Source organism: Carassius gibelio, chromosome B15, assembly GCF_023724105.1.
Source record: "Carassius gibelio isolate Cgi1373 ecotype wild population from Czech Republic chromosome B15, carGib1.2-hapl.c, whole genome shotgun sequence".
Lineage (NCBI taxonomy): Eukaryota > Metazoa > Chordata > Actinopteri > Cypriniformes > Cyprinidae > Carassius > Carassius gibelio.
Genome location: NC_068410.1, coordinates 11,910,784 through 11,931,336, shown reverse-complemented (window position 1 = coordinate 11,931,336; position 20,553 = coordinate 11,910,784). Strand labels below are relative to the sequence as shown.

General features: G+C 35.3%; 1 protein-coding gene across 2 annotated transcripts in view; it reads right to left on the bottom strand.

The window, feature by feature from the left end:
- dph1 (diphthamide biosynthesis 1) overlaps window positions 1–17,059 on the bottom strand; it is a 91,658-nt gene extending 74,599 nt beyond the window's left edge. For both annotated transcript variants that reach the window (XM_052576346.1, XM_052576348.1), the window contains exons 1-2: window positions 16,910–17,059; window positions 14,128–14,277 (exon numbers count right to left, since the gene is read on the bottom strand). In XM_052576346.1, coding sequence (XP_052432306.1) covers window positions 14,128–14,277; window positions 16,910–16,961 — 202 coding nt within the window. In that variant the 5' untranslated portion in view covers window positions 16,962–17,059. The remainder of the gene's footprint in view (window positions 1–14,127; window positions 14,278–16,909) is intronic.
- Between the last annotated feature and the right edge of the window lie 3,494 nt (window positions 17,060–20,553).

Sequence of the window (20,553 nt, the reverse complement as noted above, 5' to 3'; positions counted from 1 at the left end):
AGTGTTAAATTAATTAAATTATAATAAGGGACTACATATTACTAAAACATGCAAAGCAGTTAACTTCAACGTATTAACAGTAATTGAAACACAGTCTGGCAAATTCTTTTCTCCATATGCTCATTTCTAGAGATTATTATCTTATCTGGGATAAAATATATTTTCTAAATTAACTCGACACTTAAATGTTGAAAAATAGCTGAAAGAGCTGCTAAAAAGAGATCAGCCCATTCTAATTAAAATAATAACATTCTGGCAGACAGTTTGTATATTATTTAAGATAATTTCACTTTATTGGTACAATGATAAGCGATTATTTTCTGGGAATATAATAATAACCCATCAGCTGATCCTGCACCAGTCTAATGAGATCATGCTTTTTGCGCTGTGCTTGTTTTTAAATAATTCAAACTCTATAAATTATGTGGCTGATGAACTTAATAACATTAGACATGTCTAAAGAAAAGTCTTTTTTTGGGGGGGGGGGGATCTCATTGTATGCCAGCATCATGCTTCGATATGCTGCACTGTTGTCTTGGAAACAGACTCATGACCTAAAATTGGATCCGTTACATGTACAATTCAGCCTAAGAAGTGAACAATGAAAAAAGGAACAGTGAAATTTCCAATTATCACCATTCTACATGGCTATCAGCTCTCAATGATGCTATATAAGTGTGACCTATCCAGGAGCCTTTTTATCCGTCAATAAACAAGCATGAACAGATTGCTTGAAAAAGGATGTAGCAATATCTTATCTAATTTTTGATCAACTGATGCTCTCAACTTTTGACTGTTACACTAATTATACAATATTTTAAATCAAGCCAATATTTTAACATTTTCATCATTTTCCATTACAAATGCCACATTTCTGGCTTCTCCTCATTAGTGAAATACATGTGGCCTACAGTCTGCCGTATGAATTATTAAGATATGCTGGATCCCAGCAGAAAAATCAATTACAACCATAATCATTCCATCAAAACATGGCATTCCCTCCACTGTGAGAGATTTTCTAGCCAGTTTCTGACATCTGGCCAGTGATGATCACACGTTTTAAAAACATTTGGTTTCCTGTGAGGTACTGAAAATTGTTGCAAGTTCTGCTTACTTAAATATATAAAGAAAGTAATGTTATAATTTTGGTTTCCTCAATATATAACAGTTTGTAAAAATCACTGTGAGTCTTGTGAGCATCAGTTAAAACGGCTTTAACTGAAGCCATCTTTGTGCCATAATGAGGAGTGTTTTGCACCGCATGTCATCATTTTCCAGCAAAACGGTGTTTATGAATTTATAGCAGACATGGAGTTACACGAATATAGAGCTTTCAGCTATTTTTGCAATTTAAAAACATGATACATTTTTTTTTTAACTAAAGAAAAACAGGGAAAATATGAAAAATGTTTTAAATGAATATATATATATATATATATATATATATATATATATATATATATATATATATATATATATATATATATATATATATATATATACACACACACACACATAAATTTTAAAGATTTTGTTGTAATATTTTAAACAGCAATGAAAATATAAATATAAAAAAAATAAAAGTAAAAAAAAAAAAATAATAATAATTATAATTATATAATTATATATATATTTATTATGTCATTATCATTTTCATATTTTATAATAAATATATATTGACTGAGAGGCCAGTACAAAAAATGTATAGGGCAAGACTGAACATGTAGGGACAAAAAAAAAAAAAAAATTCTTGAACCTGCATTTAAAATGAACAAGCTGCTTCGGTGTGAGCGCAGGATGTGCCCTACTTAGAATTCACACCCATTTTTAAGAAATGGTGAAATTACATGAATATGACTCAGCTGCGAAGAAATGAGCCATAAATGAGATGGAGGGAAAAAAATAACATAAGCAATTTGTTCAGAGAGTGGACGAGCTAAAGAGCGGCCAGGAAGAGTGATGGATGAAAGGAAGAAGGGGGAATACAGCTGGGCTGAGTAACACTCTGATGAAAGGTTAAAAGACTGGCCCCCTTCAGTTCGGACAGACACAGACAGGTCATTACCTGGGAAAGGGCGAGTTTATTAACAGTAAAAGGTTATTCAGCTCAGTACAGCCTTGCCTGACAAATCTCTCCATCCATCCCTCCTCAACCAGCCAATGACGAGCTGTTTCTCACTAAGGAGGCCCAGTGAGCACACAATGTAAGTGAGCACACATTTGTACACCGCACATCCAGAAATGTCATTGAAGCTGAAGGAAATGCCAAAACGCCAGAACCCCCGACTGATGTGGAGTGGGCAAACACACACATAGATAAATGTGCTTAGTGTGTTCAGATACACCTGTTACCACACCACAAGGACTGACAAACAAAATGTTAGCCTTCATCAAACTGAATGACTGAAAGAGCACGGCTGCAACAATAAAAACTAAACAGATGGGATAAGGTGCATTATAATTGGGTAAATTATTATAAATTACTTTTAGACAACACAGCATTTCAGCCTTACTAAAACACACTAGGGATGCACGATAAATATCGGATTTACTACACAGTTGGCAAGTTTGTGTATGTTTTGCGCAGCTTCTCAGTGAACAACGGCTCTCTGTAGTAAATGCTGCTCCACATGAAATCACACATATGTAGAGATTTACCGATGATTACAGAACTGGCTTTACTGACAAGATGCGCATTAAATATCAGCTGATATTTATCATGCCTCCCTATTAGAGCTGAAACAACGAATCGATTTAATCGATTAAAATCGATTATTAAAATAGTTGTCAACTAATTTAGTAATCGATTCGTCGCTAAATAAATTTTATTTGCCATAAGCGGCTCATTTCGTGCATATTTCAAATCTGCGGTGACCAAAGTGTGGCAGTAATGAGCCACCGGAGGTTTTACTCAGCCAGTACAGCAGGTGAAGTAGCGAATAGCCAATAGCTGGCCTCGTTTTATGTCACGTGCTTCCCGAACAGCGTCTCTGCAGCATTCAGCGGGAAGTGGGAGTACTTTACTTTGAGCCTTCAAAATGAAGAGTAACCTGTAAACTCTGCACTACTTAACTGTTTAAGGGGCCGTTCACATATCGTGTCTTTTGCGTGCTCAAGTTCGTTATTTCCTATGTAGGCGCGCAGTATGCACTCTCATAATGGAAGCGACGCGGTCGCGACACGCACGCGGTGCGATGCGCCCGTTTTTCCAGGCGCGTCCACACCGCATCCATTTATCCTTTGCTGAAATTTCCGGGTCTTCATGGAGAGGGCACGTCATGGAGAGAGCACGTCATGGTTGCTTAGCAAAGGCAGACGCCTCAGGGGCGCTTCTGCCCGAGCGCTTTGGAAAGAAGGAGAAAGCGGCGCGACTAGCGTTTTCCACGCGTTTTTAGGTGCGATATGTGAACGGCCCTTAAGAATTTTATTTGTGCAGATTCTCCAGTACAAGGTTGTTTGCAAATGTTTAGTCGTAAAAGCTGATAACATTGCTTTTTAACAGTTAACATTTAAAGCTTTACAAACATGTTATGTGATCAGTTTGTCGTTTACCAGTTCATAATTCAGACTTGCAGCCTAATTATGACTGAATGAGAGAGGTAAATGTTTGAGTATATTTAAAATGCACTTCTTTTCTAAGTATTCACTGCTCTTTTTCACACAGCAGGTTTTTTGTGTGTGCCAATTTTTTTTTTCTGGACAACCTTCTGATGGATTTTACTTTAAATTGTGAGTTCCATTCAGGTTTCATGCCATTGGCACTTTTTTTTTTTTCGAAGGATTGTTTACAATTTCACAGCATAAGCTATAAAGCTTTTCCCCAGTAAATAATAAAATACAATGCACTGCAATTTTATTCTGTTTTATCCTTATACTTCGTGAAAATATTTTCTGAAAGATTCCTTAAGCTTTGTTTGGGATGTTAAACTACTTTAGGAGCTCTAAGGACTGCCATGGTGAAAACAATATTTGAAATCTCCTTGTGAATTTTGCTAGAGTATGGGTCAGTGTTTTGATTGCAGAAGAGTTCGACAAAGGATTACTAACATAATAAAACAACTCCAGGTATATTTTTGATGAGGATATGACAATGCAAAATGGTTAAAATCTCTTAAAAATCTATGCTGAATGATGAAGACCCTTTATTAATAATTTACTTGGGGAAAAAATGGAAAAAACTAAAATATAAGTACATAAACCGATTAATCGATTAATCGTAAAAATAATCGACAGATTAATCGATTATCAAAATAATCGTTAGTTGCAGCCCTACTCCCTATTCAAACAACCAATGACAGATAGGGGGAGTGTTCTAGGAAACCTATTATAAAACAGTTATTATTGGTAGAGAAAACACATTTTAGCTTTAAAAAGCCATATGTTCACAATACAATGCATCTACAAAAACCATAGTTTTGAGGATGGTTCTAGAGAGAATTAAAAACATCACATTTAGGAATGTTACAGTGGCAGATTTTTACCACCGCAGTGGTAATGGACCAACTATCGTATATATAACAACTAATATATATATAAACAGTACATACCAAAATTTTGGACACACCTTGTCATTCGAAGAGTTTTCTTTATTTTCATGATAATGAAAATTGTGGAGAAAAGAAGGAGAGTGATGGGGTGCTGCGCCAGATGACCTGGCCTCCAAAGTCACCGGACCTGAACCCAATCGAGATGGTTTAGGGGTGAGCTGGACCGCAGACAGAAGGCAAAAGGGTCAACAAGTGCTAAGCATCTCTCGGGGAACTCCTTCAAGACTGTTGGAAGACCATTTCAGGTGACTACCTCTTGAAGCTCATCAAGAGAATGCCAAGAGTGTGCAAAGCAGTAATCAAAGCAAAAGATGGCTACTTTGAAGAACCTACAATATGACATATTTTCAGTTGTTTCACAATTTTTTATTTATATAATTCCAAATGTGTTAATTCATAGTTTTGATGCCTTCAGTGTGAATCTAAAATTTTCATAGTCATGAAAATAAAGAAAACTCTTTGAATGAGAAGGTGTGTCCAAACTTTTGGTCTGTACTGTATATATATATATATATATATATATATATATATATATCCTGTGTAGACACGTTCGCTGTTCTGCTTCCAACAAGTGGGCGCATTAACTCCTCAGCTGCACACACTCTCTTTGAAATCAGAATCGTTGCCATATTTCTTGTTAACATCTTCCATTTATCGTGGTCTCATTTATATTTGGCCAGGTTGGAGAAAACCATGTTGGAGACATCATGTGCATTACTGTCGGTTGCAATGTGACATGGCTGTCACGTCGACGGTCAAGGCCTAATCACATCTTCACTTCTTCCAGTACTTCCATCAGTTTGTGGGTATATACTAGGGCCTGCACGATTATGACAAAAATCATAATTGTTGATTATTCCCTTGAAATTGTAATTGTGACTATTAATTAAAATTATCACAATTTACATTGATGTCTATACCATTGCTCGATGCAACTGCATGCCTTATTTTTATATGAAAATAAAAAGCTGAAAACAATTTTTTAGTGCTTTTTTTCAACTATACATCATATTGGTTTCTTTAAATTATAAAAAAGTTAAAATATGGATGGTATTATAACATTATACTAAAATTAAAATAATGGAAAAACCCTTAAACACGCAGAAACGATTAATTTCCACTGTGAACGATTTCGTAACTGTGGCATCCATAATTGTAATCGTGATTAGAAATTTGATTAATTGTACAGCCCTAGTAAATACAAACAGACATCCCTACAGAAAGAGTTTGCATTATGATCACATTTATTTCAAGACACCGTGTACTAATTATACAAACACAAGAACGAATTAATCTGAGAGGCAAGTCATTTCTACTATTGTCTGCATTCATCATCGCCATCCTTAGGCCAGAAAAACTCACAAATAATCAGTCAGGCAAACAATGCATCCTCATTATGTGAAATGAACATAGAAACAGATATTTGTGCAGCTCTGATGAAGCCTACTGAGCCAGAGAGCAACAATAAGGTGACAGGAGAGACCGGAATGAACCAGGAGTCAGGCTAGACCTGGGCAAAAGGGGCCGTAGCGCTGGATTATTAAACTCTATGCTACTGTTCAAAAGTCTGGGATTTGGTACGATTTTTAATTGTTTTTGAAAGAAGTATCTTATGTTCACTAAGACTAGATTTATTAGATTTTAAAAACACTAACAGTTATTACAATTTAAATTAACTTTTCTGTCGGTTCCAAAAGCCTTGTGGGCATTCGATTTGTGCATTTGGCCATCCCGAGTTCGAGGGCTGAGTTGCGGACATTTCAGTCCCATCCCCTCTCCACTTCCTGTCTTTTATACTGTCCTGTCCTAAAGAATAAAGGCAAAAAATTTTTTATATTTTTTAAATAGACTATTTTTTCTATGTCTATATTTAAAATTTTAATGTATTCCTGTGATTGCCATTCAGCAATCATTTATATATGTTGATTTGATGCTCAACAAACATTTATTGTTATTATAAATGTTGAGAACAACTGCTTAATATTTTTGGAAACAATAATACTTTTTTCAGGATTTTTGATGAAAAAAAAACTTCAAAAGAAGCATTTATTTTAAATCTTTACTGGCAGTTTTGATATTTTACATTTTCTTTAATCTTTCTATACAATTTTAAGTGTTCTTTGGGAGTAAAAATAAGAATTTAATTATTTAATGTTTTAAACTTTTTACCTAAAACTTGAACTGAAGTGCAATTGTGGGTAACCTACAATTTTTGGTAGAACTACAACTACCTTTTTTTGGTAGAAAAGTACCAAAGTAACAAACCTTAAAGTATCATACTGCATATATGAAATATTGTACAATAGTCCAGTGTTTTTCTTCCGTAAATCTGTGACTTACCAATATCAGTTATCTTATTAATAATAAGCTGTAAGATAAACAGATACAGCATATCACATGGTTTTGTAAATGTAGGTTGCATGTAGAGACTAAATCTAATAGAATAGAAAGTAAAAAAAATAAAAAATATAAACAAACACTAATTTAAATGTCAATTAATTTATATAATGTTTAATGTACACAATAACAATTATTCTGAATAATATTATTATAAAATTATTATTATATATTTTTTATTATTATTGTTAACAGTCAAGTAAAAACTGAAAAGGGCGATATTATTCAATTATAGCCCTAAATACATGCATATTCTCTATAATATTTTCTTGCAAAATCACTTTGACCACTGGTCAGAACCAGAATACATATTACTCGAGACTGATATAAAAATTACAGTTAAACTTTATTTCTTAATATAAAGCCTATAATGTGTTTTAATGTCACTATTGATGAGAACTGCATGATTTCTAAACAATATCAGTCTTTAAGATATTTAAAGTGTACCTGAAGTACAATTGCAATAATTCCACTTAAGCACAATCAGATATACTTCAGTGGAACTTCAGCACTGCTTCCGCACAATAAAAGTGCATTAAGTACAACTGGAGGGTATTTTTATTAACCATTATCATTTTATTATATTACTACTATTATATGATACTATTATCACATTTATTTTTCACTATGTAGGCAAGCAATTTTATGTGCCTGCTTTCGGTCTGGTCCAAAACCCTCCTGAAAATTAAATGTTATCTAGCAGTTATCTATTGCTGAGCAGCTCCTTGGGGTGGCACATCTAACTGCTGCTACTTTCTGTATTATTATATTACTGCTATTATAATAACAATAAAATGCACCTTGGCTTCTAACATTTATCAAGTCAAGTTGTGATTTTACCTGTGCTTATTTAAACTCAAGACCTTTAGCAAAATAATGAGCTGTGTGACATCACTATATATATATATATATATATATATATATATATATATATATATATATATATATATATATATAATAATAATTTAATAGCATCCTTTACTTAACAGACAAATTATGATATTTGTAGACTACTCTCAGAATTTCATTTTTGTCTACCAATCCGGTATGAATGAATCATAATGATTCATTCTCAAAATTTACACACAACCAGGTTGCAAGGCACCTCTCACTACAGACAGGAAATGTATCTCTGAAAAGTGCTGGTCTCTAGGGCAATGACTACATAATTTGCAACAAAACAATGTTATGTATACACACACACAAGTGTAAAAAAGGTGTGGGGAAAACTTGTCTATATATAAGGCGTGACTCACTGGTCTCAACGTGTACACTAGAGTCAAGAGAACATTACAGCATAACACATTACTTCTGTTACACAAGCATGCTTATTACATAAAGTTCTCCTTATCATAGCAGGAAATTAACGTAGATGAGGTCTGCGCTGATGCCACAGTGCAAGAATATTTGATACAGATCTAATATGACACTATACACATTGACCAGGCACAGGTAATAAATACAGATGCAATTTAGCCTACAATATATACATCAAATGGAATACATACAAGTGAAATAGACAAGGCCCTGCAGCTCTAAACAATAAAGGTTTTTGAAACCAATTTACACACAGTTTTACTGGAAAATGATGGCGTAGTGCAAATCATTACTTCATAATTTGGTCAATACAAATGTTTACATTTGGAAGACAAATGTATTTGATCAATGGAAAGAAATAATTTGTAAAAAAATAAATTGTATATTATATATATATATATATATATATATATATATATATATATATATATATATATATATATATATATATATATTAGGGGTGTAACGATACGCGTATTCGTATTGAACCGTTCGGTACGACGCTTTCGGTTCGGTACGCGGTACGCATTATGTATACCGAACGGTTCGTTGGAGTAATTAATTATATTTGAAAAAAAAAAAAGAGAGAGAGAGAAATATAATGATATGCGTTCAACAAGGTAGCCCAATAACCCAAACAACGTAACAGGCAACGCCCCTGACACTCCCGAAGAAGAAAAAAACACCATCTTATATGTTTATGTTAGGCTACTCAGCAGGCGCTCGCTCACTCAGTACGCGCTGAAGGCTCGTTGCAAAATAGCCAATGCGTTTAACAGACTAGAAATGAGAAGATCCTCCAATAACCAACAGGTCTGGTGTTTGGGTGCACTTTGGATTCCCTTTAAGCTATAATGGTGATGGCAAGAGAGTGGTGGATAAAAAAACAACGGTATGTCGCATCTGCAACATGACAGGGTACACCAGCGGGAATAAAAAAAAAAAAAAAAAAAAACACCAGCGGGAATATCTGGGATATATGCGTCAGTACTATCTGGGAAAAGACGAAAAAAAGGAGAAACATGCACGCAGCAAACTATCCCTGCAGCATTTAGACACTATAGCTTACAGGGAATCCAACCCAAACACCAGACCTGTTGGTTATTTTAGGATCTTATATTTCTGGTCTGTTAAAGGCATTCGACATTTTGCAACGAGCCTTCAGCGCGTGCTGAGTGAGCGAGCGCCTTAGGGGCCGTTCACATATCGTGCCTAAAAACGCATGGAAAACGCTAAGCGCGTCTTTCTCCTCCTTTCCAAAGCGCTTGGGCAGAAGCGCTCATGAGGCGTCTGTCTTTGCTAAGCAACAATGACGTGCTCTCTCCATGAGACGCGGAAATTTCAGCGAAGGATAAATGGATTTGCAGCTCTAAAAATCGCTTGCAGTAGCTCTGCTACTAAATTTATTTCAAAATTGCAATCCATATACAACTATGATCAGCTGATCCTTCATCTTGGCTGAGCTCTCAACGTTGTTACGGGAAAGGATGAAGCTGATTGGTTAGTTCTTGTCACATGACCCGCGGTGCGCTTGCGGCATTCTGAAAAGTTGAGATGTTTTTACATTTTGCTGTATCTAAAACGTATCGAACCGAACCGAACCGAACCGAACCGTGACATCAGTGTATCGTATCGAACCGAACCGTGAATTTTGTGAACCGTTACACCCCTAATATATATATATATATATACACGCACACACACACACACCTTGAGCCCTTCAGACCCTTAAAATATCTCCTTGTTGTGATATTCGATGTAATACAAGCTCCAATTTTACATTTTAACGCATACTGCCAATGCTAGACAAAAAACGTATGACAGTTCTGGCTAAACGCGATAAAACGAGCGGACTGGACAGAAACCATAATCAAAATGCAAAGTGCATTTGGAGCGCACACTTCTTATCAGAAAATGATCAAAAAAGTACTGTCTTTTGTTGTTATGGATTATGGTTTGTCTAAAAAAAAAATTCATGCATCTCACAACTATGTCGTGTATGAAATAATGTGTGTTGTGTATAAAACAACAAACTGACAATTTCTATGCTTAATCATCTGTAATTGTATATATGTTGTGAATGTTGCTGGAATTTTTAAGAACTTGGTAAGAAAGAATAATCAAATATAAGGTTCAAAATTAACAGTATTTATTTCTTTTTCTAGAAAATATTCACATACTTTAAATATATTGTATGTAATGTAAAATTACTGTAACTAATGTCACTGTAAACTTACATCACTTACTGGAGGTATATACTTTAAAATAATTATTATCTAACCACATCGTCAATTAAATGAAGCAACTGCTTCATTGTGGATATTTAAGAAAAATAATGGTCGAAAACATGAAAGAATGTGGAAAAGGTAGAAAAAGAAAGCCAAAATTATTTTTGCACATTGAGTCCAGAAATAGAGGAGGCTTTTAAAATGAAAACCCTCTACAACAAAGAGCCCAGCAGACTGTAGCGTTCGGTCCAATCCCCATGCAAGTACTCGGCACAAGCCACCTGCTAACACATTCAGCACATCAAACACTTCATTCACAACCAATAGAGGCTTGAAATTGCTGCATTATTAGGACTTTTTGTGATTAAAGATCGGAAATCGCTGTAGGTCTGGACTCTACAGACAGATACAGGTGAACATGTATCTAAATACACTGAAACCAACCTCTCGCCTCGCTCTCCTACATCTTACTGTGTAATGACCCATCCTTTGACATCTGCACTAGAATGATGGAGGACATGCTTCAACAGGCCCTTGGGACAAACTGGCATCAGACAATGAAGCATGACCAAAGTGAGAGGATACAAGGTCAGTCGGATAAGATTTAAAGAGACAAAAATAGCAATTCGAAGCCCAAAAAGGTCACATTTCAATAGCATTTCCTGAAACTAAACTTTGGTTGTTCATACAACTGCACTATGGCTATTTTGACATATTAAAGACAATGTCATTGGTATAACATCTTTGGCTTGCAGTTCACAGCCAGCCCAATGGTTATGACAGATTAAGAACGCAGCAAAGGGTCGCTGGATCAGGACCCACTAGACTAAGCCACAGCACTCACGACAAGGCCTTCAAGCTGAGTCAATTCATCATCAAGATAAACAGCTCTCGATTGGATGCATCAAACTAAATGAGGATTAAATTTGCATAACGATAAATGATACAGCATGAATAATAGGATTAGCAAACTGCTTGCTGTGATTTCACCATCTTTTTTATGCCGTGATGAAATTCTCCGAGGTTAGCTTGAGGAGGTAAAGCACATGCGTTAGAATAAGATGTCATTTCATCCGTTAATGTGGATAGTCTACAGTAAAATGCTTTAGTGAAATAGCGTGGGGCGACCCTGGGAAGTCTTGACCACTTATAATTGCTAAAATCTCACTTAGAAGCTGTATGACATCTCATTAGAGCGGTTTCAAATAAGCCACAAGTGTTGTTTCCTGGGGGAAGTAATTTCACACCAATCTGACAGGATTTTTGCAAAAACCACTTATGGAAGTCACTACAGAGAATACAACATATTTTGATGCAAAGCGCTGGCTGTTGTGGACACAGATTATAACATCACAACAAAACAACAAGAAACTTTAATTTATCACATATTTCTCCAAAGAATGAACAATCAAGACCTCAATAATTGTTAGAAATTAAGTAACACTGTACAATAAGTTTCATTTGCTCAGCCTCATTTAATGCATTAGACGTCATAAGCTAATGACAGACAAAACATTTTAAACATCATATATTAATAGAAGTTAATGTTTAATTTTCAATAGAATATTGTTTATTGCTAATTCAAGTGTATTCCACATACATTACTTAAAAAAATTAAAATGTTTAAAACTGCATAATATGTAGAAATTAACATTAACTAAGGGAAATTCTGTAATGCACTTGGATAATGAGTGAACAAAGTTAACAAAATTTAACCTTAATGTAAAGTATTACCAAAATCTGAGTAAAATTCCAATGCCAAGATATTTCAAGCTGCTGTGCTCTGAAGAATAAAAGTCATTCTGTACCATGGCAAACATGTCCTTGTTATTCAGCAGAATCAGTTGATGGTTAAGAACCATATCTTCCACATATTACTGAACCCAAGTCATGATAAAATTATGTAATTATGCCACTAAATGTCATCATGAATTTCACCAATTTTCCCAGAAATTTTCCAACCGGTTATTTGACGTGCAACAACACAGATAATACCGGTATCATCGTGGGGGGCAGGGTGTTCTCTCTTTTCTTTGCTTTCCTTCGATTTTAAATAGCTTGTAAAAGAGGCATGTACATTTTACTTTTACTTTCACTTTCAAATAGCAGCAAATCAGCCTAATGCTATTGTTACAGAAATAAGTAAACAAATAATATATAACCAAATAAATAAGAAATGTAGAATGTTTATTAGCAAAACAAATAAGAAGGCTTGGAGGCCCGGCAAACACCTTGATTTCAAATAAAATAAACATATGTCACAAAGGTTAAATAACGTAAAAATCAGCAAATTAGTGTTGTCACGTGACCAAAATTTCAGTTTTCGTTACCGATACAAGTGAAAATCCATGGTTCTCGGTACCAAAACGAAATACAAAAATATGCCCATAAAAAAAATAAAATAATAATAATTCACAAAATATAAAACCAATGACATTCTTTATACTTATTTACAATTGTGTTTAAAGTTTTTCTACAAGTAATACAATTACGAAAAACAGTAAACAAGTCTCACTCAAATTTAATTTGTCTTAATTAATGAAATTTAAACATTTTTTTGGAATTTTTTGAACATGGAAGAAATATTGTGTGATTTATTTCTTTAAAAAATAAAGTTGTATAAATTTTTTCAACAGCAGTAGCAGTATCACATACATGCTACTAAATAATAGTAATGAATTTATGCTAACTTGGACAAATTCCATGACTGTCCATATTAAAATTTAAGTTTCATTTTCATGACTGGATTTTGAGATTCCATCAGCGTTTTCTGCTTCGAGGAAATCATAGCGCTGTATGAGTCAAGAACCGGTTTACCGGGTACCTGGTACCGGTACTTAAAGAAACCTTGTACCATGACATTTTCATTTTTTTAGTACCAACTTGGTACCGAGTCTTGTGGCAATGTGGAGTCTGACAACACTACAGTAAACAACGTGGAACCAATTAAATAAGAAACAAATGTTTAAAAAAAAAACTTCCAAAATCACTTTCGATAAATGACAAGTCAATAGGCTTTTCAAAAAACGAAATATTTCTAAACAGGTGCTTTTGCATCCCGTTTCTGTTCTTTTACTGAACTAAATGATTTATACAAAAAAGAACCACGGTGGGCAAGTGACGTAACCGGTGTTGTGGCTTAATACAGTCTTATCACCGTCAATCGCGTTTGCCTACTCCAAGGCAATTTTGATTTTCAGTTTGCTTGACTCTGTCCATATAACTTAAATAGCACACTAGTGAATAACATTAATCTATATAACGAAGCCTGTATGCTCTCATAAAAACAATGAGCTCAAGACATACATTATGTAAAGCTACTGCATTATCCTGCAAACAGAGATCAACTTTAAGGCAATTTAATTATATACAGACAGACAATCAGAATGACTAATGTTCTGGAACCGAAACTGTAAGCCTAATAACAAACAATACAACATATGGAGGGTTTTGCAGATACCTACAATACATAGCATCATTGTCCCTTCTGTTGAGGTAGGCAGCAAATCAAAAGTTTATTCACACATAGTGGAAAAATTATATCTAAATAGGTCAATATTTCCTTAAATGCACAACAAAGAACTGTTGTTTTAAAATTGTATTAACCTTTCCAACAAAACAATTTTAAACGTACTCACCTCTCTTGGCTTTGGCTTGTCGCACCCTCCAAATTGTTTTGTGGATTTCAAAATTGTAGTTAGCTGGCAAAGCCTTAATGGCCTCGATGAGCTCTGGATCTTTGAGGATCTCATCAGGAATCTGATTGGCCACTCTCCTCGGTCCTCGCACTACATAAAAAAAGACAGTTAATTAACTTAATTTAAGTTTGCTGTAAGCATTACTCAACACAGGTGTCTGTAAAGACACCATACAGTGGAATACAGTATGAGTGCAATTGCAAACTGCCTTAGCAGGATCCACTAAAAATTATTTTATGAGAAATTGATTGTGCTACAATCTATATAAGACAAGGAAAGTCCATGCATTCATTTCTCAACTACAAAATGAATCATCACACAATCAATCAGTGCACTGTCAGAACAGCTGCTGAAGTGAGAGGTCAGTCATCAGCAGAATGAGTCTGTCAGCGATGTCCATTTATTTTTTAAGCCTATGACAGACAGACCATCTTTAATGTAAGTTCTGGCTATAGTTTAGTGAATGGCTATTCCTACACTACCAGTTAAAAGTTAGAAACAATTAAGGGACAGTTTTACTAAACATGGCAAGGTAGTGCGAGAGTGAAATTCCTAAACAGTACAGATGGGAGGGGAAATTTCTGCGGGTGATTTACTAACAGCGCACAAATTAAAGAACAGCAGCTGAAAGAACACAAATTTAAATATCAGATCATATTAAATCTTTTTTCATCGTTTTACTGCGTACAGTGTGAACGTTCTGATCCGTTAACATGGGCTCAAAAAAAAAAGGCTACGCATCACAGACAGTGTGTGAAACTGGAGTTAGTCATATGCCCAGTCGGCTCTGTTCTCGTGCTCCACTTAGGCGTTCTGCATCCTGATTGGTTCAGTTAACATACTGCTGGAGGCCTGGGCAACGGAAAATCGTGCTATAAAGCGATTTAGAAATCCCGCACACTCAAATCGCAATTTTATTTCAATTTTGAATAATCGCACAGCCCTAAACTTAAGTCTTTGCAACTTCAAGGATCCTATCAATGCACAATCAGATTGTAACACTCTAAAGAGAAAGAAAAACTTGAAATTGCATAATTTCACCCCTTTAATAAAAATAAATGATTATGCAAGTAGAAGATGGGTGAGGGATGCCACCAAGAGACAAATGTTGGTTTGGGTGTTTTAAAAGTCTTCCTAAAGAGGAAATCACTGTTTGTATATATATAAAAAAAAAATAAAAAAAAAGTAAAGCTCATCTACTAATTTAATGGGGATATTTAACCAAAAATAAATAAATAAATAACTTATGATTAAACGTAATACATTGTTATATATTTATATTAGTGGTGGGCCGTTATCGGCGTTAACGTGCTGCATTAACGCGAGACTGTTGGAACCACAGGCGGTGAGTAAAACTGCTTAAAATATCTCTGCCTCCTTGTTAGTGCGTCCGCCTCCCATCGGAGACCCGGGTTCGAGCCCCGCTCGAGCGAGTCCTTGCTGCTGCTGCTCTCGTTCAGTTTCAGCCTTCACAGCTGTCACAGCTTTCAAACGCTCTCAAAGCAACTGGCGCTAGTGATTCTTTAGCTCCGCCCACACGTCACACCTCCAGGCGCTCGTGTTTTTCCGGGAAAAATCGGTACAGACTATCTTTCTCTTATGAACATAATAAAACTAAATACTTTTTGGAGTTATGAAGGATGCAGTACTACTCTATAGGTACTCAAGATTAACATGATATTGAGTGAAAACGAGCATTTCACCCTCCCCCCCTCCCCTTTAAATAAAGATTCAATCACTTAAAAACTTAAAAGGGGCTGTATAACTTTTTATTAACACATATGAAAAACTATAGATGACAGAATACAACAAATATTAAAATAATTACCATTTTCACCCGGACAACACAACAAGCAAAAGACTGAGGACAGCATTTAGGATTAGCATTCTGAGAGCAGCAGGATTGATTGGAATACCCGAAACACAATCATTTATCACAAGCCTACTGGAGTCAAGTGAAGCTGTACCATTTAGGGTCAGGAAGAAACACAGAAGTTCTCTTCGGTTTGCTGACAAAAATAGCGCTGGTGACAAAAGTTTAAACTATTTTCTCATTGCAACCAACCAGTGTATAAACGTATGTGTAGAACAACTCTATAACAATTTGACAATTGTGTATAATTGAATCATGATTTTTTTTTGTTTTGTTTTTTTGAGTGAGATTATTTCTAATCATAACCATTTGAAAAACCATGGTACCTAATATTCAGAGACCACATAAACACACATCAATATGTTACACATATATGGGGACCAGCGTGTCACACATTTTATCTTTACAGTTACTACAATATTATAAATATAATTTCTCTGTTGACTACTATAGACTACTGTTTATATAATTAATAGCTGGTGTTGTATGAAACCAAAATACAAAACTACTGATGAATAAACACATCTGCTTATTTTAACTTACAGTCACAGATATTTAAACTTTTTCACAACGTCCCTGAGTGACAACTATCCCCGGTGCTAATATGCAACTGCAGTAACACATGATACAGTTCAGATACAGTTCTGAATACTTATGTAGTGCTAACATATAGTGAAGCAATATAACTTACAGTATCTTTAAAGGTACCATTTATTTCACACAGCATCAAATAGAATTGGCGCCTACAGATTTATCGCGATGTTTCCTTTAAAAACCTATTTGGATTTTATAGCTTACAGATATAACAAACACGATGAAGTATTACAAAATCAAACTATTAATACTCACCATTTGGTTTTTTCGCAGCGACCACTTCAATCTCGCTAGCGGGAGCCGCCATCTTTCCCCAAACAAGTGCACGTGGAGTGAACAGGCATTACTCATCGAACACAGAGCTCATGTGAGCAAATCAAGTGTCGATAGCATCGATATGAGCGATGTAATGAGACCTATGATTGAGACGCAAGAAAAAAGTTTTCAAACATTTTATGCCAAGGACACAAGAAGCAAATTTGATCCCATTGGAAGTGAGCTCTTGTATCATGTGTGATGTATCAAAAATAATTTATGCTGAGCGAGAGAAGTATTTATTAAGCAGACATTACCCTCATTTATATGATTAGAGTCGTGGTTCAGTTTTAAAAATACATTTAATGTAACTGAAAATGTCTCTCTTTTGTCCCCCCCCCCCCCCCCTCTCACACACACACACACACACACACCCTGCCTACTAAAGTTACTACTGTATGTACAGTTTACTTTAGATAATAAAACATAGCCTACTTGTAAAGTTCCTAAATAGAGCATGTACATTTTAAGGTAGCCTACTGATACTGTAGGCTATGTACTGTTTAGTGGTAAATAAGATACAAAGATGTACCTTTTAGCTTTGTACCTTTGGGTACAAGTCAAGTGTAAGCTTTGTAGCCTACCTTTTATTTCTGACAGTATAGATGTGTAAACATGAAGGGGAACAGTTTCAATTCAATACCTTTAAAAACGAAAGGCAAATTTAATGTAAAAAGGATATATATATATATATATATATATATATATATATATATATATATATATATATATATATATATATATGTTGTGAAACCTTATATTTATTTCCCTAATTTCACATTTGTATAAACTTATAAAATGAATAAACTAAAATCAAAATCTTTTTATAATTAAAAAAAAAAAAATCTATGTAGCCTGTACCATACTAATATTTAAGCCTACTTTAGGAAATAATATTATGTACCCTTAAGGATTTACTATGAACCCTTTATGGGTAAATATGGTACAAAGATCTACCATTTCAAAAGGTACCACCCCAATGAAAACTTTTGTACCTTTTTTTCTGAGTGTGCATAGCCTGATTAGGAATCTCCCCATTATCCTATATCCATAGTCTGAAACTAAAATAGGGAATAGAGAAATACTTTTTTAGTTGTTGAGGGCTTTTTTATTTATATGTTTAATAAGAATAATGTCAATATACAGAATCTAACAAAATCAGGTGCAGTTGTCATTTTCACAGCCTTCAGGCTCCTCATTAATCAAATTTATAAAGAGTCTTTCATGACTCCTCATCTCCATCTGTGCTCTGTCGCCTGGTGTGTATCTGCCTGTGAATGGAGACAGAAGTGTTAGCTTGAGTCACAGTGAATGAATCAGTGGAAGTGTTTGTGTGTCTCAGATGCAAGCAAACTACACATATGGTGAAAGAGGCCAGAAAAATGTAAGAAATAAAAACGAATACCTGCATTTTTCATCTCTGATAAAGATAAACGCTATAATGCATGTCTTTACACATAATTTTTTATACGTTATAAAAAAAATATAAATTTTTCACAAAATAAATGGTCAAAATGGTATCCTTTTAGCACGCTTTATCTACCCCCTTTGTAAATCTTTTACTTCAATTTGATCTAGCTCCTCTTCCTAAATTTATTTAATTTGCACATTATGAAACACATTTTGTTTATCCGACAAAAAATTCCTTCATGCACAAAACTTACTTCAGACTGGATGATATTGTGATTTAGCTTAATATATATATACACAAACCCGATTCCAAACGTATAATTTAAAGGGAAAAATAAGTTGATTAAAAAAAAATTAATGGCATCAACACATCAAGAGTTGGGAAAAGACCATGTTTACCACTGTGTGGCATCCCCTCTTCTTTTTATAAGAGTCTACAAACATCTGGGGACTGAGGAGTTACTCAAGTTTAGAAATAGGAAAGTTGTCCCATTCTTGTCTAATACAGGCTTCTAATTGCTCAACTGTCCTATGTCTTCTTTGTCGCATCTTCCTCTTTATAATGCACCAAATGTTTTCTCTGGCTGAAAGATCTGGACTGCAGGCTGGCCATTTCAGTACCTGGATCCTTCTTCTAAGCAGCCATGATGTTGTAATTGATGCAGTATGTGGTCTGGCATTGTCATGTTGGAAAATGCAAGGTCTTCCCTGAAAGAGACATCTGGATGGGAGCATATGTTGTTCTAGAGCTTGGATATACCTTTCAGCATTGATGGTGCTTTTCCAGATGTGTAAGCTGCCCATGTCACACACACTCATGCATCCCCATACCATCAGAGATGCAGGCTTCTGAATTGAGCACTGATAACAACTTGGGTTGTCCTTGTCCTCTTTAGTCCAGATGACATGGCGTCCCAGTTTTCCAAAAAGAACTTAAAATTTTGATTCGTCTCACCACATAACAGTTTTCCACTTTGCCACAGTCCATTTTAAATGAGACTTGGTCTAGAGAAAACACCTGCGCTTCTGGATCATGTTTAGATCCGGCTTCTTTTTTGACCTATAGAGTTTTAGCCAGCATGGCAAAAGACATGGTGGATTGTGTTCACCGACAATGTTTTCTGGAAGTATTCCTGAGAGCATGTTTTGATTTCCATTACAGTAGCATTCCTGTATGTGATGCAGTGCCGTCTAAGGGCCCGAAGATCACGGGCATCCAGTATGGTTTTCCGGCCTTGACCCTTACACACAGAGATTGTTCCAGATTCTCTGAATCTTTGGATTATATTATGCACTGTAGTGATAACTTCTAACTCCTTGCAATTTTTCTCTGAGAAACTACTTTCTGATATTGCTTCACTATTTTTCGCCGCAGCATTGGGGGAATTGGTGATCCTCTGCCCATCTTGACTTCTGAGAGACACTGCCACTCTGAGAGGTTCCTTTTTTTTATACCCAATCATGTTACCAATTGACCTAATAAGTTGCAAATTGGTCCTCCAGCTTTTCCTTATATGTATGTAACAATTAAATCTTCATAATCTCGGGAAGAAGGAGGCGGGAACAGGCGGACAATCAAATATAAACTTTAATTACAAAATAAAAACAAAACAACGTGTCAGCCCCTCATGGACGACTGACACGCACAAATAAAAACCAAACAAAACTAAAAGCCAGGCCTGGTCCTCTCTCATCCGTCACTGTCGTCACTCCAGTTTTATATCCTTCCATCTCCTCCGTGGGACTCGAGACCGGTGGGTGGAGCAGGTGCCGCTCATTTCCAATCACTCCTGTTCCCACAGCCCTCGGCCCCGCCCCACTCGTCACAATGTACATTTACATATCACATTTACATTACTTTACATTTCTTTGCCCTGATAAAGTCCTTGACTGAACTGGCAGGGTGTTTTTGGTCAAATTTACCTTATCCAATATGAAGTGCTTTCTAATGAGTTTGGTGGCATTTTCTTGAATATTTGTAGTCAAGATGATTTTGTACCCTTCCAAATTCATTCTGCAACTGCCATTATACATCAAGCCATCATTAAAATGAAGAGGTCCTGTTCTAGAGACAGCCATGCATGCTCATGCCATGACACCACCTCCACCAAGCTTTACAGATTAGGTTGTATGCTTAGGATCATTTGCAGTTCCCTTTTCTCCACACTTTTTCT